The sequence below is a fragment of the Tachyglossus aculeatus genome, chromosome 24 (assembly GCF_015852505.1).
Source record: "Tachyglossus aculeatus isolate mTacAcu1 chromosome 24, mTacAcu1.pri, whole genome shotgun sequence".
NCBI lineage: Eukaryota > Metazoa > Chordata > Mammalia > Monotremata > Tachyglossidae > Tachyglossus > Tachyglossus aculeatus.
Window position 1 is genome coordinate 10775780 of NC_052089.1, and position 23223 is coordinate 10799002.

Genomic DNA, 23223 nt, shown 5'->3' on the forward strand with positions numbered 1-23223 from the left:
CCTCATAATCTCCTGGAAGATGTGGGCGAGGAATATACATTTTCTCTAAATAGGGAAACCAAACCGAAGCAACGACAGCAACAAAAAAAAACCAGTGCTCTCGAAGTTGATGGGGGGGAAAAAATCGGGTGTTTTCCTTGGGTGTTGAACTATCTTATACGGCAATACCGACATGGAGCACCTGAAATGCAGAATCGCATTCTGGCTGTTGCCCCTGAACTTCACCATTTAATTTACAGTTGTCTGGGGCCGGGCTGATCTCCCCTTGCAGAGCGGCAGGTGCATCCTGAGGTCCGTCCGTAGTCACGCCGACCGGCTTTTCTGGAGAGAGGGTGATGTGAAGGTCACCACTGCCTTCCATTCCCTCGCTGCAGTTCGTCCTTTCTTCGGCGTCTTCAAGCTGCCGGACCGACGTTAAATACTGTTGGAGGAGACTACTATCCTGTTCGCTGTTGGAACTATCTTTACTCCGCTCGCCACGCTCGACTTGGACCTCCCTGGCGTCCGGCCCCTCCCCGTGTTTGACGGTTTCCACGGACTGCCCCATTAGCGAGCTCTCGCTTCCTTCGGTCGAGCTTCGGTCAAACTCCCGGGGATCCGGGAGCGGGGAGGGCTCTGTTAGGGATGAGTGGAAGCCCGAATCTGGAAATTCGGGCAAGGATCTCTCGGCGTGACACCCGGCGTCTGAAACGAGCCAGGCCCGAGAGGCCTCTCGGGTTGACGCGGTCGGCATCAGAGTGCTGGACGCCACAGGTCCGGGCCGCTGCGCGGCGCCGAGATGCTGGTTGACTGTGAGCTGCCAGTCCTGTATGGCTCTGACCTGCCAAACACAAAAACCGTTACCGCCAATGTGTTTTTACTAATAAAGGCATTTGTTGAGCGCTTACTATGTGCAGAGCGCCGTTCTGCCTTTCACAGCACATCGATACTCTCCAGATTCTCACTCCAGACTAACTCCTCTACGGTTTCTCAGGGCATACTGACTGCAGACCCAGACTTTTCACTGTCACCTTCCTTTCGAACGACAGATTTGAGCGACAGGACAAAAACGGAGACAGCGGAGTAACGGAAATCTTTTGGAAAAAAAGCACCCCCCGAGCTTTCCAACAAAATCGGTCTGAAAATGATCTTCAAATTTAATGTAATGAAAGACTTTCACCTTATTCAAGCAGTTGGAGGCAGAAAGTGGAGTCGTCACCCCTTAATCCTCCATGAAGGGCAACTAACGGTTTAGGTCAGTGCCGGATTAATTTTCTAAGGTTCCTCCTCCTTCTCAGAAGCTCATTTTTTCGTCCCAGGTTAAACTGGGTCTTCGATATGTGGGTGCTTACCTGGTTCCAAAGGAATTTGACAGCCTCCTCTTGTAAAAGCTTTTGAATGTGCTCTTCATCTCTTTCTTTTTTCAATCTACAATACAATGTGACCTTCAGATTACCGGCTGTGGCACGGAAGCTCTGACCACTGCCAACGTACCCGAGAGATGAATTACGGGAGAGTCTAGAAATAGTCTTTTCTACTTCAGTTTTCTCCTACCAGAAACACGTATTTCCACGGTATTAGTTAAAACGCTTATTATGGGCCAGGCATTATCCTAGGTGCTGGGGTAGATAGAAGGCAATCAGGTAGCCCGCTGTTGGGTAGGGACCGTCCCTATATGTTGCCAACTTGTACTTCCCAAGCGCTTAGTCCAGTGCTCTGCACACAGTAAGCGCTCAATAAATACGACTGATTGATTGATTGATTGGACAGATGAACTGAGGCCCAGAGAGGTTAAGTGACTTGCCCAAGGACACACAGCAGACAAGTGGTGGAGCTGGAATTTGAACCCAGGCCTGTTCTCTATCCACTAAGTCACGCTGCTTCCCAACCACAATCCCACACTGGTATCAAACAGAGGTACTCACTTAGCACTTACTTTGTGCAGAGCACTGTACTCGGCGCTTGGGAGAGTAAAATAATAGGTATCATTCATTTATTCATTCATTCAATCTCATTTATTGAGCGCTTACTGTGTGCAGAGCACTGTACTTAGCGCTTGGGAAGCACAAGCTGGCAACATGTAGGTATCGGGTTTGAACTTTCAAAACAGCAAAACAAGAAATCACAAGTGGGTAGTGGTTAATGTGTTGCCGACTTGTACTTCCCAAGCGCTTAGTACAGTGCTCTGCACACAGTAAGCGCTCAATAAATACGATTGATTGAATATATGTTTGTACATATTTTTTACTCTATTTATTTATTTATTTTATTAGTACCTATCTATTCTATTTATTTTATTTTGTTAGTATGTTTGGTTTTGTTCTCTATCTCCCCCTTTCAGACTGTGAGCCCACAGTTGGGTAGGGACTGTCTCTATGTGTTGCCAATTTGTACTTCCCAAGCGCTTAGTACAGTGCTCTGCACATAGTAAGCGCTCAATAAACACGATTGATGATGATGATGATTGATTGATTTGGCCCAAGATTGCTTCCGTGACCCCGCCTGGGCTTGGACAACCAATTATCCGTTCCCCATCATCACGTCCCACCCTTCGTAACGTTTCCAAAACCACCGAAAACAACTTTCCCGTTCAAAGCTACGGGGCTTCATCGGGTTTCCGAACGCTGACCGCGTGACGCGTTTACCCAGTTCGGCTAGGTTCCCGAGAGCCGGTGACTTGTCACCGTGCCGTCTGAATCAATCAATCAATCAATCGTATTTATTGAGCGCTTACTATGTGCAGAGCACTGTACTAAGCGCTTGGGAAGTACAAATTGGCAACACATAGAGACAGTCCCTACCCAACAGTGGGCTCACAGTCTGAAGCCGCAGACGGATTGCTTTTCATTCTGCGTCGTCATCATCATCATCAATCGTATTTATTGAGCGCGTACTATGTGCACAGCGCCGTACTCAGCGCTTGAAAGTACAGATTGGCAACATTTGCCAATGCAGAAGTCAAAGGAAACTGATCCCCTGTCAGTCTCGGAGCCCGACCTACAGTGACCCCACACCTAACCACGGGTGGGGAGATGGCTTGGCCGCCTCCTCTGCTCCTGAACGAGGCTTCGGATGAGGAGAGGGAATCGTCAGCGGTCCGGGTTCCGGCTTTGAAGCCTGGCTGCTTGGGGAATGGGAAGGTGCTAATGAGTTGCACGTGCCGGCTGCTGAAGAGTCAGGAATACACCGCGGATCATACGGGAAGTCTGGACGGCCCCTCAAGCCTTGCCCCAGTGCCATCACGGGAAGGAACCAGCAAAAAGGTACACTACGACGCACAAAGCTGGGACTCGCGGGAGACTAGGTGGGAGAAGGATCTCACTTTCTGAAGGAGGGTAGAAGCTGCCTGCCCTCCAGTTAAGGACATCGGGTCCATTTTAGGCCTCTGAGCTCCTTCAGTCCCCGTCCACGGGGCTGGAGGAACCTTCTCCCTGCTCCCCGGATGATTTGGGCGTCAGTCACGCTTGCCTCCCCGGGAACCGGACCCCCCTCATCCCATCCGACTCTACCACCCCGGCGGGAAGGGCTGGCACCTGCATAACGAGCCCTCCGTAAAACTCGGGGAGGCAACCGCTGTAGCTTCGGATAAGCCGTGGACTCTAAATCATCATCATCAATCGTATTTATTGAGCGCTTACTGTGTGCTCAATACTCCTCCTTCCCTTCCCCACAGCACCTGTATATATGTATATATGGTTGTACATATTTATTACTCTATTTATTTATTTATTTATTTTACTTGTACATTTCTATCCTACTTATTTTATTTTGTTGGTATGTTTGGTTCTGTTCTCTGTCTCCCCCTGTTAGACTGTGAGCCCACTGTTGGGTAGGGACTGTCTCTATGTGATGCCAATTTGTACTTCCCAAGCGCTTAGTACAGTGCTCTGCACATAGTAAGCGCTCAATAAATACGATTGATTGATTGATTGATTGATTGATTGATTGATTGTGCGGAGCACTGTACTAAGAGCTTGGGAAGTACAAATTGGCAACATATAGAGACGGTCCCTACCCAACAGTGGGCTCACAGTCTAAATACTGAGGAGCCTGAAATTCCGCTCCTCCAGCCGTAGCACCCTGCTGCCTTTTGGTTTGGTTTTGTATTTTTGACCCTGTCCCTCACGCCCTTTTAATATTGTATTGTTTCACTGTCCCAGATATGTCTATAAACAAATAATGATGATGAGAATGATGCGCTCTGCACATAGTAAGCGCTCAATAAATACGATTGATGATGATGATGGCATTTATTAAGCGCTTATTATGTGCAAAGCACTGGGGAGGTTACAAGGTGATCAGGTTGTCCCACGGGAGGCTCACAGTCTTAATCCCCATTTTCCAGATGAGGCAACTGAGGCCTAGAGAAGTTAAATGACTTGCCCAAAGTCACACAGCTGACAATTGGCGGAGCCGGGATTTGGACCCACGACCTCTGACTCCAAAGCCCGGCCTCTTTCCACTGAGCCACGCTGCTTCTCTATCTCATGTCCTCTCCCCAATCTTTATTCCTAGATGGTGAACCCCTAAGGGGACCAATTTTTCCCACTCTTATATACTCTTTCCCAGCCCTTACTTAGTACGCTGTTCTACACATAAAAAGAGCTTAATAAATCCTACTACTACTATAGAACCAGCACATTTTTTCCAAGACTGGGGATTCTGGACAGAGCAGATTCAAAAATTACAGTGCCTGCTGGATTTGGGCTGGGCCCTAAAAATCCCATTGGAAACTTCACTTTCCAGTCTCACTTCTACTCCAGTTCCTTCTTCCCAAAATTCAATCGTTCTATCTTCTGCCTCACGCTCTTTGAATACTGTATTGTTTCACTGCTCCAGAAATGTCTATCTCAAGCCCTCGCCCCAACCTTTATTCCTAGATGGTGAACCCCTACGGGGACCAATTTTTCTCACTCTTATATACTCTTTCCCAGCCCTTACTTAGTACGCTGTTCTACACATAAAAAGTGCTTAATAAATACTACTACTACTATAGAACCAGCGCATTTTTTCCAAGACTGGGGATTCTGGACAGAGCAGACTCAAACACTACAGTGCCTGCTGGATTTGGGCTGGGCCCTAAAAATCCCATTGGAAACTTCACTTTCCAGTCTCACTTCTACTCCAGTTCCTTCTTCCCAAAATTCAATCGTTCTATCTCCTGCCTCATGCTCTTTTAATACAGCATTGTTTCACTGCTCCAGAAATGTCTATCTCAAGTCCTCTCCCCAACCTTTATTCCTAGATGGTGAACCCCTAAGGGGGCCAATTTTTCCCACTCTTATATACTCTTTCCCAGCCCTTACTTAGTCCAGTGTGCTACACATAGAGAGTGCTTAATAAATACTACTACTACTATAGAACCAGCACATTTTTTTTCCAAGACTGGGGATTCTGGACAGAGCAGACTCAAACACTACAGCGCCTGCTGGATTTGGGCTGGGCCCTAAAAATCCAACTGGAAACTCTACTTTGCAGTCTCACTTCTAGTCCAGTTCCTTCTTCCCAAAATTCAATTGTTCTATCTCCTGCCTCACGCTCTTTGAATACTGTATTGTTTCACTGCTCCAGAAATGTCTATCTCAAGTCCTCTCCCCAACCTTTATTCCTAGATGGTGAACCCCTATAGGGACCAATTTTTCCCACTCTTATAAACTCTTTCCCAGCCCTTACTTACTACATTGTGCTACACATAGAGAGTGCTTAATAAATACTACTACTATAGAACCAGCACATTTTTTCCAAGACTGGGGATTCTGGACAGAGCAGACTCAAAACTTACAGTGCCTGCTGGATTTAGGCTGGGCCCTAAAAATCCAACTGGAAACTTTAGTTTCCAGTCTCACTTCTACACCAATCAATCAATCAATCAATACGGCGCTCTGCACATAGTACGCGCTCAATAAATACGATTGATGATGATGATGACGACGCAGAATGAAAAGCGATCCGTCTGCGGCTTCAGACTGTGAGCCCACTGTTGGGTAGGGACTGTCTCTATGTGTTGCCAATTTGTACTTCCCAAGCGCTTAGTACAGTGCTCTGCACATAGTAAGCGCTCAATAAATACGATTGATTGATTGATTGATTCAGACGGCACGGTGACAAGTCACCGGCTCTCGGGAACCTAGCCGAACTGGGTAAACGCGTCACGCGGTCAGCGTTCGGAAACCCGATGAAGCCCCGTAGCTTTGAACGGGAAAGTTGTTTTCGGTGGTTTTGGAAACGTTACGAAGGGTGGGACGTGATGATGGGGAACGGATAATTGGTTGTCCAAGCCCAAATGGGGTCACGGAAGCAATCTTGGGCCAAATCAATCAATCATCATCATCATCAATCGTATTTATTGAGCGCTTACTATGTGCAGAGCACTGTACTAAGCGCTTGGGAAGTACAAATTGGCAACACATAGAGACAGTCCCTACCCAACAGTGGGCTCACAATCTAAAAGGGGGAGACAGAGAACAAAACCAAACATACCAACAAAATAAAATAAATAGGATAGAATGTACAAGTAAAATAAATAAATAAATAAATAGAGTAATAAATATGTACAACCATATATACATATATACAGGTGCTGTGGGGAAGGGAAGGAGGTAAGATGGGGGGATGGAGAGGGGGACGAGGGACACCAGTTCCTTCTTCCCAAAATTCAATCGTTCTATCTTCTGCCTTAAGAGTTCCTTTGCATAGGTAGAATAGAAAAAACAAAAAGGCTCCTAAAAGAGACAAGGAAAGTTTTCCATCATCCATCACCCGAGCCCAGAAGCGTATCCTAAACGATTCAGGGCTCTGGATCACGCCCTTGAAAATTTGACTCTCAGGCCAGTGGAAGAAAACAAACAAACGAATCAAAGGGAACCTCCAACTTACTTTCTGATTTCCTCAGTCAAGAAAACAATGTGCTCCTGCATTCTGCTCAGTCGAATTTCGTACCGCGCCTCTTTGGCTCGAGGGTTGTAGTTTCTTGTGCGGAATCCCCTCCAGCAGGCTTGAAGTTTAGTGGCCGCCGTATTCATTTTCTGGACCGCAGCAGCGTCTTCGTTCAGAGCAGCGGATGCGGCAGACGGATTTCCGCGGGGGAGTTGGGCTGGAGAGGTTTCAGGCGATGTTTCTTCACTAACCAGTTGGGCCTTAGAGGCTGAAGCCCGGCAGCTATCGCTGTCATTCAAGACATCGCTCGCGGTTGCTGGGCCGGGGCAAAATAACGCGTCCTTCTCATTTTCCTCGGGACCGTCTTCGTTTTTCGACGCTTTAGGGGACTCCTCTCCGGAAAGCCGTGCGGCCTCTGCCGGCTCCCGATCCTCTTCCTCCTTTTCCCCCTCGGTCAGGGTGTCGTCGTTTCGGCGTCTCGGATGGACGCCGCAGAGCCGCAGCTCCACGGGGGATGACGGCCCCGAGGTGACGGGCATGAAAGTCGATTCTGAGGACAGCAGACTGCCGCTCGGCTGGTCTTCATCCGTCGGGACGTCTTCCAGGTACAGCTCGTTAGGAGACGAGCTTCCAGCGTGCGCCGCTGCCGGGAAGTTGTTCTTGGCGTAGGAATGCTCGGCGTTGGAACCTGCTCCCAGCCAAGAATTTATTTGGACTACTGGCTCTAGGAGAACGGGGAAAATTCAGAATATTGGACAAATGACTTGCCTCAGAGATAGTACGGTATAGGTCGCGGGTTCTGACCCCATTTGTCCGCCACTTGTGACTTTGGGCAAGTCACTTAACTTCTCTGGGCCTCAGTTGCCTCATCTGTATTTATTTCACTTGTACCTATCTATTCTATTTATTTTATTTTGTTAGTATGTTTGGTTTTGTTCTCTGTCTCCCCTTTTAGACTGTGAGCCCACCGTTGGGTAGGGACCGTCTCTATATATTGCCAATTTGTACCTCCCAAGCGCTTAGTACAGTGCTCTGCACCTAGTAAGCGCTCAATAAATACGATTGATGATGATGATCTGTAAACTGGGGATGAGCCCCACGTGGGACAACCTGGCCATAGTAAGCGCTTAACAAATACCATCGTTATTATTATTATTATTGCAGTGTCAGGCACATAGTAAGCACTTAAAAAAACGCCACGATGATGATTATGATAAGAGAAGCGGCATGGCTCAGTGGAAACAGCCTGGGCTTGGGAGTCATGGGTTCGAATCCCAGCTCTGCCACTTATCAGCCGTGTGACTTTGGGCGAGTCACGTCACTTCTCTGTGCCTCAGTTACCTCATCTGCAAAATGGGGATTAAGACTGTGAGCCCCACGTGGGACAACCTGAATACCTTGTATCCCCCCAGCGCTTAGAACAGTGCTTTGAACATAGTAAGCGCTTAACAAATACCATTATTATTATTATTATTACTAAACCTATCTATCCGCTTTAAATCCAAGTCCCTGAAAAACATTTGGAGGCAATGAGTTGTGAATTTTAGTCAGGAAATAAGGAACCCCTGTGGTGCTCCTTCTAGACTGTGAGCCCGTTATTGGGTAGGGATCGTCTCTATATGTTGCCAACTTGGACTTCCCAAGCGCCTAGTACAGTGCTCTGCACACAGTAAGTGCTCAATAAATGCAATTGAATGAATGCAAGCCTGGCTCAGTCATGAGAGAAAAATCTCCTGTAGTTGGAGCGCTAATAATAATACTGTGGTGTTCGTTAAGCGCTCGTCTTGCCTTGTCTCCGACCCACAGCAATACCACGGACACGTAATAATAATAATAATGATGGCATTTATTAAGTGCTTACTATGTCCAAAGCGCTGTTCTAAGCGCTGGGGAGGTTACAAGGTGATCGGGTTGTCTCACGGGGGGCTCACAGTCTTAATCCCCATTTTACAGATGAGGTAATGAGGCCCAGAGAAGTGAAGCGACTTGCCCAAAGTCACACGGCTGACAAGTGGAGGAGCCGGGATTTGAACCCATGACCTCCGACTCCAGAGCCCGGGCTCTTTTCCAGTGAGCCACGCTGCTTCTCATAGTCACGACTGGTAGAGGACTGGAGAGACGGTGAGCCCCCTTTTAGACTGTGAGCCCACTGTTGGGTAGGGACTGTCTCTGTATGTTGCCGATTTGTACTTCCCGAGCGCTTAGTACAGTGCTCTGCACATAGTAAGCGCTCAATAAATACGATTGATGATGATGATGATGATGATGGAGACCCTGCAGGTGCAAACCCGAGCTTCCTACGTGCCGAACACTGTGGTACGAGATAATCAGGTTCCCCGAGGGGCTCAAGCCGAAGTAGGAGGGAGCCCAGGTTTGGGATCCCCATCGTGCGGATGGGGGAACTGAGGCACAGAGAAGTTAAGTGACTTGCCTAAGGTCACACAGGAGATAAGTGACGGAGCGGGGGTTAGAACCCAGGTCCTCCGATCCCTTCGCTTTTGTACCTTGTTCAGTTGTACTGACCCCAACGCTTAAAATCAATCAATCAATCAATCGTATTTATTGAGCGCTTCCAGTGTTAGACACAGAGTAAGCACTTAAATTAATCTTAACAAACTAAGCTTAACAAATTAAGCTCCCCCTCCCCATCCTCCCTCCACCTTCCCCTCCCCACAGCACCTGTATATATTTTTGTATGTATTTATTACTCTATTTATTTATTTTTTTATTTGTACATATTTATTCTATTTATTTTATTTTGTTAATAGGTTTTGTTTTGTTCTCTGTCTCCCCCTTCTAGACTGTGAGCCCGCCGTTGGGTAGGGACCGTCTCTCTATGTTGCCGACTTGTCCTTCCCAAGCGCTCAGTCCACTGCTCTGCACAAAGTAAGCGCTTAAATACGACTGAATGACTCAATCAATCAATCAATCAATCGTATTTATTGAGCGCTTACTGTGTGCAGAGCACTGGACTGAGCGCTTGGGAAATCCAAGTTGGCAACATCTAGACACGGTCCCTACCCAACAGCGGGCTCACAGTCTAAAAGGGGGAGACAGAGAACAAAACCAAACATACTAACATAATAAAATTAATAGAATAGATATAAGTAAAATAAATAAATAAATAAATAGAGTAATAAATATGTTGAATGACCAAATGCCACCAACAAATAAAAAGCATCTGCATCGACATCCCCAATGAATCCCGTGACGGAAGAGGGAACCCGCTGTTGGGTCGGGACCGTCTCTCTACGTTGCCGACTTGTCCTTCCCAAGCGCTTAGTCCAGTGCTCTGCACACAGTAAGCGCTCAATAAATACGACTGAATGAATGAATGAATGAATGAACAAGTGCCACCAACAAATGAAGAGCATCTGCATCGACATCCCCAATGAATCCCGTGACGGAAGAGGGAACCCGCTGTTGGGTAGGGACCGTCTCTCTACGTTGCCTACTTGTCCTTCCCAAGCGCTTAGTCCAGTGCTCTGCACACAGTAAGCGCTCAATAAATACGACTGAATGAATGAATGAATGAATGAACAAGTGCCACCAACAAATGAAGAGCATCTGCATCGACATCCCCAATGAATCCCGTGACGGAAGAGGGAACCCGCTGTTGGGTCGGGACCGTCTCTCTACGTTGCCGACTTGTCCTTCCCAAGCGCTTAGTCCAGTGCTCTGCACACAGTAAGCGCTCAATAAATATGATTGAAAGAATGAATGAATGAACAAATGCCACAAACAAATAAAGAGCATCGGCATCGACATCCCCAATGAATCCCGTGACGGAAGAGGGAACCCACTGTTGGGTCGGGACCGTCTCTCTATGCTGCCGACTTGTCCTTTCCAAGCACTTAGTCCAGTGCTCTGCACACAGGAAGCGCTCAATAAATAGGACTGAATGAATGAATGAATGAACAAATGCCACCAACAAATAAAGAGCATAGTCCAGTGCTCTGCACACAGTAAGCACTCAATACGATTGAAAGAATGAATGAATGAATGACCAAATGCCACCAACAAATAAAGAGCATCTGCATCGACATCCCCGGTGAATCCCGTGACGGAAGAGGGAACCCGCTGTTGGGTATCTAGATGCTGCCAACTTGTCCTTCCCAAGCGCTTAGTCCAGTGCTCTGCACACAGTGAGCGCTCAATAAATACGACTGAATGAATGAAGGAATGAAGAGCAGGCACATCCGCTCCCAATCCCGGGCCCCGAGCCTCGCCGCGGAAGACGCGCGAGAGCGGCCGGTGGGGAAACACAAACTCCCCCCCCCCATTTTTCCATTTTCCCAAGTGCCCAGCCGCTCGGAAGGAAGGCCGCAGAAGCCGACGGAAGGGAAACTTACCCCTCTCGGGGACCGACCGGGTCCCCGGGGCCGGGCGGGTGGGCTCGGCGGCGGCGCTGACCTCCGCCTCGTTGGGAGAAGAGGGAGAAGGGGATTCTTCGCTCTGGCTTTGGTACAGCAACTGCCTCTGGTGCAGCCTGAAAAACCATCGACGGGCGACGGGTTATTGCAAATTCCCCTTTCCTTCCTCCGGCAGAGAAGTCTCACCGGGCTACAGGTCGCGCGACCCCGGAATTGCCGTCTTTCATTTTTTGAGCCCGATCACCTCACTCTCCCCGGCTACCTGTAGATACGTTTGTACGTATTTATTACTCTATTTATTTATTTATTGTACTTGGACATATCTATTCTATTTATTTTATTTATTTCTCAGCCCTGCTGAGAGCTCACCTCCTCCAGGAGGCCTTCCCAGACTGAGCCCCTTCTTTCCTCTCCCCCTCGTCCCCCTCTCCATCCCCCCGTCTTACCTCCTTCCCTTCCCCACAGCACCTGTATATATGTATATATGGTTGTACATATTTATTACTCTATTTATTTATTTATTTATTTATTTATTTATTTTACTTGTACATTTCTATCCTACTTATTTTATTTTGTTGGTATGTTTGGTTCTGTTCTCTGTCTCCCCCTTTTAGACTGTGAGCCCACTGTTGGGTAGGGACTGACACTATGTGATGCCAATTTGTACTTCCCAAGCGCTTAGTACAGTGCTCTGCACATAGTAAGCGCTCAATAAACACGATTGATTGATTGATTGATTGATTTTGTTAGGATGTTTGGCTCTGTTCTCCGTCTCCCCCTTTTAGACTGCGAGCCCACTGTTGGGTAGGGACCGTCTCAATATGTTGCCGATTTGTACTTCCCAAGCGCTTAGTACGGTGCTCTGCACACAGTAAGCACTCAATAAATACGATTGATTGATTGATTGATTGATTAGACTGTCGGCTTGTGTGGGTGGGGAGTGCGTCTAGAGAAGCGGCGTGGCTCAGTGGAAAGAGCCTGGGCTTTGGAGTGAGAGGTCATCGGTTCAAATCCCAGCTCCGCCACTTGTCAGCTTTGTGACTTTGGGCAAGTCACTTAACTTCTCTGGGCCTCAGTTGCCTCATCTGTAAAATGGGGATTAAGACTGTGAGCCCCCCGTGGGACAACCTGATCACCTTGTAACCTCCCCAGCGCTTAGAACAGTGCTTTGCACATAGTAAGCGCTTAATAAATCCCATCATCATTATTATTATTATTACCGCTCTCTCCCAGACGGTTAGTACAAATCCCGGCTCCGCCACTTGTCAGCTGTGTGACTTTGGGCAACTCACTTCACTTCTCTGGGCCTCGGTTACCTCATCTGGAAAATGGGGATTGACTGTGAGCCCTCCGTGGGACAACCTGATCACCTTGTAACCTCCCCGGTGCTTAGAACAGTGCTTGGCACATAGTAAGCACTTAACAAATGCCATTATTATCATTATTATTATTATTATTATTACAGCGCTCTGCACACATTAAGCACTCAATAAATACGACTAAGTTACTTCAATTCTCTTTGCCTCAGTTGCCTCATCTGTAAAATGGGGATTAAGGCTGTGAGCCCCATGTGGGACAGGGACTGTGTGCAAACAGATTAATGTGTCTCTACCCCAGCGCTTAGAACGGAGCTTGGCACAGAGTAAGCACTTAACAAGGACCATAATTAATAATAATACTAATAATGATGGCACTTATTAAGCGCTTACTATGTGCAAAGCACTGTTCTAAGCGCTGGGGAGGTTACAAGGTGATCAAGGTTGTCCCACGTGGGGCTCACAGTCTGTAATCCCCATTTTACAGATGAGGGAACTGAGGCACAGAGAAGTTAAGTGACTTGCCCAAAGTCACACGGCTGACAACTGGCAGAGCCGGCATTCGAACCCATGACCTCTGACTCCAAAGCCCGGGCTCTTTCCACTGAGCTACGGCTGCTTCTCAATAATGGCATTTATTAAGCGCTTACTATGTGCAAAGCACTGCTCTAAGCGATCGGCAGGTTACAAGGTGATCCGGTTGCCCCACGGGGGGCTCCCAGTCTTCATCCCCATTTTCCAGATGAGGGAACTGAGGGTCAGAGGAGTGAAGTGACGTGCCTCAGTTACCTCATCTGGAAAATGGGGATTGACTGTGAGCCCTCCGTGGGACAACCTGATCACTCTGCAGCCTCCCCGGCGCTTAGAACGGTGCTTTGCACACAGTAAGTGCTTAATAAATGCCATTATTATTATTATTATTATTATTATTACAGCGCTCTGCACACATTAAGCACTCAATAAATACGACTAAGTTACTTCAATTCTCTTTGCCTCAGTTGCCTCATCTGTAAAATGGGGATTAAGACTGCGAGCCCCATGTGGGACAGGGACTGTGTGCAAACAGATTAATGTGTCTCTACCCCAGCGCTTAGAACGGAGCTTGGCACCGAAGTAAGCACTTAACAAGGACCATAATTAATAATGATAATAATAATGATGGCATTTATTAAGCGCTTACTATGTGCAAAGCACTGTTCTAAGCGCTGGGGAGGTTACAAGGTGATCAAGGTTGTCCCACGTGGGGCTCACAGTCTGTAATCCCCATTTTACAGATGAGGGAACTGAGGCACAGAGAAGTTAAGTGACTTGCCCAAAGTCACACGGCTGACAACTGGCAGAGCCGGCATTCGAACCCATGACCTCTGACTCCAAAGCCCGGGCTCTTTCCACTGAGCTACGGCTGCTTCTCAATAATGGCACTTATTAAGCGCTTACTATGTGCAAAGCACTGCTCTAAGCGATCGGCAGGTTACAAGGTGATCCGGTTGCCCCACGGGGGGCTCCCAGTCTTCATCCCCATTTTCCAGATGAGGGAACTGAGGGTCAGAGGAGTGAAGTGACGTGCCTCAGTTACCTCATCTGGAAAATGGGGATTGACTGTGAGCTCTCCGTGGGACAACCTGATCACTCTGCAGCCTCCCCGGCGCTTAGAACAGTGCTTTGCACACAGTAAGTGCTTAATAAATGCCATTATTATTATTATTATTATTATTACAGCGCTCTGCACACATTAAGCACTCAATAAATACGACTAAGTTACTTCAATTCTCTTTGCCTCAGTTGCCTCATCTGTAAAATGGGGATTAACACCCCGAGCCCCATGTGGGACAGGGACTGTGTGCAAACAGATTAATGTGTCTCTACCCCAGCGCTTAGAACGGAGCTTGGCACAGAGTAAGCACTTAACAAGGACCATAATTAATAATGATAATAATAATGATGGCATTTATTAAGCGCTTACCATGTGCAAAGCACTGTTCTAAGCGCTGGGGAGGTTACAGGGTGATCAGGTTGCCCCACGGGGGGGCTCACAGTCTTAATCCCCATTTTACAGATGAGGGAACTGAGGCACGGAGAAGTGAAGTGACGTGTCCAAAGTCACACAGCCGGCAGTTGGCGGAGCCGGGATTCGTGAGCCCGCTGCTGGGTAGGGACCGTCTCTATATGTTGCTGACTTGTCCTTCCCAAGCGCTTAGTCCAGTGCTCTGCACACAGTGAGCGCTCAATAAATACGACTGAATGAATGAATGAATGAATGACCAAATGCCACCAACAAATAAAGAGCATCTGCATCGACAACCCCAATGAATCCCGTGACGGAAGAGTTGGGTAGGGACCGTCTCTAGATGTTGCTGACTTGGATTTCCCAAGCGCTTAGTACAGTGCTCTGCACACAGTGAGTGCTCAGTAAATACGATTGAATGAATGAATGAATGAATGACCAAATGCCACAAACAAATACAGAGCATCTGCATCGACATCCCCAATGAATCCAGTGACGGAAGAGTTGGGTAGGGACCGTCTCTAGATGTTGCCGACTTGTACATCCCAAGCGCTTAGTCCAGTGCTCTGCACACAGTGAGCGCTCAACAAATACGACTGAATGAATGAACGAATGACCAAATGCCACCAACAAAGAGCATCTGCATCGACATCCCCAATGAATCCCGTGACGGAAGAGTTGGGTAGGGACTGTCTCTAGATGTTGCCGACTTGTACATCCCAAGCGCTTAGTCCAGTGCTCTGCACACAGTGAGCGCTCAGTAAATACGATTGAATGAATGAATGAATGAATGACCAAATGCCACAAACAAATAAAGAGCATCTGCATCGACATCCCCAATGAATCCCGTGACGGAACAGTTGGGTAGGGACCGTCTCTAGATGTTGCCGACTTGTCCTTCCCAAGTGCTTAGTCCAGTGCTCTGCACACAGTGAGCGCTCAACAAATACGACTGAATGAATGAACGAATGACCAAATGCCACAAATAAAGAGCATCTGCATCGACATCCCCAATGAATCCCGTGACGGAAGAGGGAACCCGCTGTCGGGTAGGGACCGTCTCTCTACGATGCCGACTTGTCCTTCCCAAGCGCTTAGTCCGGTGCTCTGCACACAGTGAGCGCTCAATAAATACGACTGATGATGATGATGATGAATAAATACGATTGAATGAATGAATGAATGAACGACCAAATGCCACCAACAAATAAAGAGCATCTGCATCGGCATCCCCAATGAATCCAGTGACGGAAGAGTTGGGTCGGGACCGTCTCTAGATGTTGCCGACTTGTCCTTCCCAAGCGCTTAGTCCAGTGCTCTGCACACAGTGAGCGCTCAACAAATACGACTGAATGAACGAACAAATGACCAAATGCCACCAACAAATAAAGAGCAGCTGCATCGACATCCCCAATAAATCCCGTGATGGAAGAGGGAACCCGCTGTCGGGTAGGGACCGTCTCTCTACGATGCCGACTTGTCCTTCCCAAGCGCTTAGCCTGGTGCTCTGCACACAGTGAGCGCTCAGTAAATACGACTGAATGAATGAATGAACCCGTGAAGTCTGACTCCAAAGCACCGAGCCACGCTGTGGAATTATACTTCCCTTACTCCCGCTTCTTTCCGGGTCGCCTACGCACCCGACCCTGTACCTTTCAGCCCTTGATATCCCCCCAACCTTCGGCGGTCACGGCCAGATCCGTGATTGATTTCACCGGCCCCCTCCGACCGTTCGCTCCCGGTGGGCACCCACCCTGTCGCCCCGCACCCTCCCGGGCCTGCGGCCCGATGAATCGATCAATCCTATTTATCGAGCGCTTCCCGCGTGCGGGAACCCCACCGACGGGCCGCTCACCTCCGCTTGCTCAGGATCCTCTCCAGTTTGGCATCTTCGGCGGTTTGGAGATCGAGGGAGGAGGAGAGAGGGCAGACGGTGGCCAGGTACTGAACCAACTGGATGTGCTGGCTGGGGCGATACGACCTGCCCTTGCCTTGACTGTACAACCACTCAGCTTTCAAACTGAAAAGAGAAGACGGGACCGTGGGCCTGACGCGGCCCCGCTGCGGGAAAGGGACGTGTTTTCCCTCGCTCATTCATTCATTCATTCATTCAATCGCATTTATTGAGCGCTCACTGCGCGCGGAGCACGGCACAAGTTGGCAACATCTAGAGACGGTCCCTACCCAACAACGGGCTCACAGTCTGAGACGATTTGATTTAAAGGAACAAAAGAGGGGAAGCAACCGAAATCGAGGGGGGAGAGAAGAACTGAAATAAAAAGGCCTTACTATTCATCATCATCATCAATCGTATTGATTGAGCGCTTACTGTGTGCAGAGCACTGGACTGAGCGCTTGGGGAGTACAAGCTGGCGATATATAGAGACGGTCCCTACCCAACAACGGGCTCACGGTCTGAGGTGATTTGATTTAAAGGAGCAAAAGAGGGGAAGCAACCGAAATCGACCGGGGGAGGGGGGAGAGAAGAACTGAAATAAAAAGGCCTTACTATTCATCATCGTCAATCGTATTGATTGAGCGCTTACTGTGTGCAGAGCACTGGACTAAGCGCTTGGGAGGTACAAATTGGCAATATATAGAGATGGTCCCTACCCAACGGTGGGCTCACAGTCTAAAAGGGGAGACGGAGAACAAAACCAAACATACTGATGAAATAAAATAAATAGAATAGATAGGTACAAGTAAAATAAATAGATAAATAGAGTAATAAATATCATCATCATCATCATCAATCGTATTTATTGAGCGCTTACTGTGTGCAGAGCACTGGACTAAGCGCTTGGGAGGTACAAGTTGGCAATATATAGAGACGGTCCCTACCCAACGGTGGGCTCACAGTCTAAAAGGGGAGACGGAGAACAAAACCAAACGTACTGACAAAATAAAATAAATAGAATAGATAGGTACAAGTAAAATAAATAAATAGAGTAATAAATATCATCATCATCATCATCAATTGTATTTATTGAGCGCTTACTGTGTGCAGAGCACTGGACTAAGCGCTTGGGAGGTACAAGTTGGCAATATATAGAGACGGTCCCTACCCAACGGTGGGCTCACAGTCTAAAAGGGGAGACGGAGAACAAAACCAAACATACTGATGAAATAAAATAAATAGAATAGATAGGTACAAGTAAAATAAATAGATAAATAGAGTAATAAATATCATCATCATCATCATCAATCGTATTTATTGAGCGCTTACTGTGTGCAGAGCACTGGACTAAGCGCTTGGGAGGTACAAGTTGGCAATATATAGAGACGGTCCCTACCCAACGGTGGGCTCACAGTCTAAAAGGGGAGACGGAGAACAAAACCAAACGTACTGACAAAATAAAATAAATAGAATAGATAGGTACAAGTAAAATAAATAAATAGAGTAATAAATATCATCATCATCATCATCAATCGTATTTATTGAGCGCTTACTGTGTGCAGAGCACCGGACAAAGCGCTTGGGAGGTACAAGTTGGCAATATATAGAGACGGTCCCTACCCAACGGCGGGCTCACAGTCTAAAAGGGGAGACGGAGAACAAAACCAAACGTACTGACAAAATAAAATAAATAGAATAGATAGGTACAAGGAAAATAAATAGAGTAATAAATATGTACAAACATATACACAGGTGTTTTGGGTAGGGAAGGAGGTAAGATGGGGGGATGGAGAGGGGGACGAGGGGGAGAGGAAGGAAGGGGCTCAGTCCGGGAAGGCCTCCTGGAGGAGGTGAGCTCTCAGCAGGGCCTTGAACAGCGCTTATTCAGCGCTTAGAACAGTGCTTTGCACACAGTAATCAATCAATCAATCATTTGTTGAGCGCTTACTATGTGCAGAGCACTGTACTAAGCGCTTGGGAAGTACAAATTGGCAACATATAGAGACAGTCCCTACCCAACAGTGGGCTCACAGTCTAAAAGGGGAGACAGAGAACAAAACCAAACGTACTGACAAAATAAAATAAATAGAATAGATAGGTACAAGTAAAATAAATAAATAGAGTAATAAATATGTACAACCATATATACATATATACAGGTGCTGTGGGGAAGGGAAGGAGGTAAGATGGGGGGATGGAGAGGGGGGCAAGGGGGAGAGGAAGGAAGGGGCTCAGTCCGGGAAGGCCTCCTGGAGGAGGTGAGCTCTCAGCAGGGCCTTGAACAGCGCTTATTCAGCGCTTAGAACAGTGCTTTGCACACAGTAATCAATCAATCAATCATATTTATTGAGCGCTTACTCTGTGCAGAGCACTGGACTAAGCGCTCGGGAAGTACAAATCGGCAACATACAGAGACAGTCCCTACCCAACAGTGGGCTCACGGTCTAAAGGGCAGTAAGCGCTTAAAAAACGCCACCGTTATTATTTTAGAGACGACGCAACCGAGGCGCGGGAAAATGAAGCCGCCCAAGGTCACACAGCAGACAGGTGGCGGAGCAGGGATTAGAACCCGCGACCTGTTGGCTCCCAACTACCCGCCGCGTCAAGTTCATCCCCGTCCCCGGGCCCCAGGGCCTCCCGGCCGCTTTCCCCACCGCCCGCTTCCCTTCTCGCTTCTCTCCTGCGAAGCCGGGGGGGCCTCACGGGAAGAGAGAAGCCGCGGGGCTCAGTGGGAACAGCGCAGGGGTCACAGGTCATGGGTTCGAATCCCCCCGCTCCGCCAACTGTCAGCTGTGGGACCTTGGGCCAGTCGCTTCACTTCTCGGTTCCCTCGTCTGGAAAATGGGGATGGGGACTGTGAGCCCCCCGTGGGACAACCTGATCGCCTGGTAACCTCCCCGGCGCTTAGAACAGTGCTTTGCACATAGTAAGCACTTAACCGATGCTATTATTATTATTACTATTATTACATTATGATTAATATTATTAAGTATTATTTATTATTATCATTACATTATTAATATTATTGAGTATTATTGATATTATTATTATTATTATTATTATTATTATTATTATTATTATTATTATTATTATTATCCCGCCTCAGCCTCACACTTGCTGTGTGAGCTCGGCCGAGTCGCTTAACTTCTCTGGGCCTCGGTTCCCTCGTCTGGAAAATGGGGATGGGGACTGTGACCCCCCATGAGACAACCTGATCACCCTGTAACCTCCCCGGCGCTTAGAACAGTGCTTTGTACATAATAAGCGCTTAAACGATGCCATCATCATCATTATTATTATTATTATTATTATTATTATTATTATTATTATCCCGCCTCGGCCTCACACTTGCTGTGTGAGCTCGGCCGAGTCGCTTAACTTCTCTGGGCCTCGTTTCCCTCGTCTGGAAAATGGGGATGGGGACTGTGACCCCCCCATGAGACAACCTGATCACCTTGTAACCTCCCCGGCGCTTAGAACAGTGCTTTGTACATAATAAGCGCTTAAACGATGCCATCATCATCATTATTATTATTATTATTATTATTATTATTATTATTATTATTATCCCGCCTCGGCCTCACACTTGCTGTGTGAGCTCGGCCGAGTCGCTTAACTTCTCTGGGCCTCGTTTCCCTCGTCTGGAAAATGGGGATGGGGACTGTGACCCCCCCATGAGACAACCTGATCACCTTGTAACCTCCCCGGCGCTTAGAGCAGTGCTTTGTACGTAGTAAGCGCTTAACCGATGCCATCATCATCATTATTATTATTAATAATAATTATTATTATTATTATAATCCTGCCTCGGCCTCACGCTTGCTGTGTGAGCTCGGCCGAGTGGCTTAACTTCTCTGGGCCTCGGTTCTCCCGCCTACTTTTAGCCTTTTAGACTGTGAGCCCGCTGTTGGGTAGGGACCGTCTCTATATGTTGCCAACTTGTACTTCCCAAGCGCTTAGTCCAGTGCTCTGCACACAGTAAGCGCTCAATCAATACGATTGATTGATTGATTACTTAGACCTTGACCTCCATATGGGGCCCGACGATTGAATAACTGCTCCGACGCTTACTACAGTGCTTGGCACATAGTAAGCGCTACGTACAAACCGCGACTCCAGCACTTAGAACGGCGCTTGATGTAGAGTCAGCGGTTCAGCAAGGGCTGAGAAGCGGATTGAGCCCGGGCCTGGAATTCAGAAGGTCCCGAGTTCTAATCCCGGCTCCGCCACCCGTCCGCTGCGTGACCTCGGGCGAGTCGCTTCACTTCTCTGAGCCTCAGCTGCCGTGTCTGTAAGATCGATCGATCGATCAGTCGTATTTATTGAGCGCTTACTGTGTGCGGAGCACTGGACTAAGCGCTTGGGAAGGACAAGTTGGCAACATATAGAGACGGTCCCTACCCGACAGCGGGCTCACGGTCTAAAAGGGGGAGACGGAGAAGAAAACCAAACATACTAACAAAATAAAATAAATAAAATAGATATGTACAGGTACAATAAACAAATAGAGTAATAAATATGTACAAACATATGCATATATTAGGAGTGGGTGCTCCACGAGGGACAACCTGACTAGCTAATATCTACCCCAGAGTTTAGTACAATGCCTAAAAATAATGGAATGGGCTTGACGTATAGTAAGCCCGGGCCTGGGAGTAAGAAGGACCTGGGTTCTAATCCTCCTGCCACCGCTTATACGACCCTGGGCATGTCACTTCTATGCGCCTCCGTTCCCTCGCCTGGAAAATGGAGATTAAGACTTTGAGCCCCTCGCAAGACGGGGACTGCGTCCAACCTGATTAGCTTATATCTACCCCAGGGCTTAGTACGGTGCCTGGCACGCGGTAAGAATAATAATAATAATAATAATAATGATGGTATTTGTTAAGCGCTTACTATGTGCAAAGCGCTGGGGAGGTTACAAGGTGATCAGGTTGTCCCGGGGTGGGGCTTACAGTTTGAATCCCCATTTTCCCCCTTTTAGACTGGGAGCCCACCGCTGGGTAGGGACTGTCTCTATGTGTTGCCAATTTGTACTTCCCAAGCGCTTAGTACAGTGCTCTGCACATAGTAAGCGCTCAATAAATACGATTGACTGGTTGATTTTCCCAATGAGGTAACTGAGGCACAGACAGGTGAAGTGCCCAAAGTCACACAGCTGACAGTTGGCAGAGCCGGGATTTGAACCCACGATCTCTGACTCCAAAGCCCGCTGCTTCTGTTAAAAGTGCTTAACGGATACCACAAAAAAACACAAAAAAACCCACAATTCCGGCACCCAGACACAGGGTAAGCGCTTAACAACCAGCACGAGTCCGGCGCTCAGTTAAGCGCTTCGCAAGTACCACAAGCATCGTTTTCGGAAGGCCCACCCGCTAACGGGCGGGAGGCTCGGGATTCACCTTTCCTTCTGGGAAATCCCGTATCCGTCCAGGACCTTGAGGCTCAGGCACCAGCTGACGACGTAGGGCCGGTAGTCAAAGGGCGGGATGGAAGGTGTGGCCATCACGCAGGGGTTGTTCATGATGGACAACTGCTCCAGCTCCGAGAGGGGAGCCAAGAAACACATCTGGAACAAGAGAGCTCCGTGGGAACAACGCGGCGGCTCCGTGCCCGGCCCCGACGATCACCCGCCGCCGGCCGAGAGGCAGCGTTTAGGGACCGACATTAATCCCCTCGAGCTCGAATCGCCCGCTGTTAGCTACGGACCGTCTCTATACGCTGCCAACTTGTCCTTCCCAAGCACGTAGTCCAGTGTCTGCACACAGTGAGCGCTCAATAAATACGACTGATTGATTAGACTGCCAACTCCCCGTGGTACCGGACGGTAAACGCTCAATAAATACTATTGAATGAATGAACGGGGTATACATAGTCTTTTAAGGTCCTCTGCCTCCAAGTCCACCGAAAGGAAAAAAAAACGGACAAATAAGCCCCCAGTCCTCCTCTCTGAGGGGGACGCTTACCTCATTTAGGTCCCGGATTTCGTTTTCGGCCAGCGAAAGGATCGCCAAGCTCTGAGGTAGGCAAGCGGGTGCCACTCGGAGCGAGGTTATGATGTTTCCATGCAGCAACAGGGTCTTTTGGGCAAAACAGAAAGAGACACTGAGGCAGAGTTACCTCCTGTAGCCAGGTGACACTGGCGGTTAAATGGGTCGAGGAACGACTTCGCTTCCTCTACAGTTCCCTTTTATTGTGAAAGTCAAAATGGAATAGAATAGACAAAACAGAGGTTGCCAACTTGTACTTCGCTCCCTCTACGATTCCCTTTTATTGTGAAAGTCAAAATGGAATAGACAAAATAGATGTTGCCAACTTGTACTTCGCTCCCTCTACAATTCCCTTTTATTTTGAAAGTCCAAATGGAATAGAATAGACAAAATAGATGTTGCCAACTTGTACTTCGCTCCCTCTGCAATTCCCTTTTATTGTGAAAGTCAAAATGGAATAGACACAATAGATGTTGCCAACTTGTACTTCGCTCCCTCTACAATTCCCTTTTATTTTGAAAGTCAAAATGGAATAGAATAGACAAAATAGACGTCGCCAACCTGTACTTCGCTCCCTCTGCAATTCCCTTTTATTTTGAAAGTCCAAATGGAATAGAATAGACAAAATAGACGTTGCCAACTTGTACTTCGCTCCCTCTGCAATTCCCTTTTATTTTGAAAGTCAAAATGGAATAGAATAGACAAAATAGACGTCGCCAACTTGTACTTCCCAAGCGCTCAGTCCGGTGCTCTGCACACAGTAAGCGCTCAATAAATACGACTGAAT

General features: G+C 47.8%; 1 protein-coding gene across 1 annotated transcript in view; it reads right to left on the reverse strand.

Annotated features, from left to right (window-relative positions):
• CEP97 (centrosomal protein 97) overlaps positions 1-23223 on the reverse strand; it is a 37375-nt gene that overhangs the window by 4101 nt on the left and 10051 nt on the right. The window contains exons 8-14 of the mRNA XM_038766147.1: positions 22413-22526; positions 21849-22015; positions 16405-16569; positions 11208-11344; positions 6856-7579; positions 1332-1407; positions 182-820 (exon numbers count right to left, since the gene is read on the reverse strand). Coding sequence (XP_038622075.1) covers positions 182-820; positions 1332-1407; positions 6856-7579; positions 11208-11344; positions 16405-16569; positions 21849-22015; positions 22413-22526 — 2022 coding nt within the window. The remainder of the gene's footprint in view (positions 1-181; positions 821-1331; positions 1408-6855; positions 7580-11207; positions 11345-16404; positions 16570-21848; positions 22016-22412; positions 22527-23223) is intronic.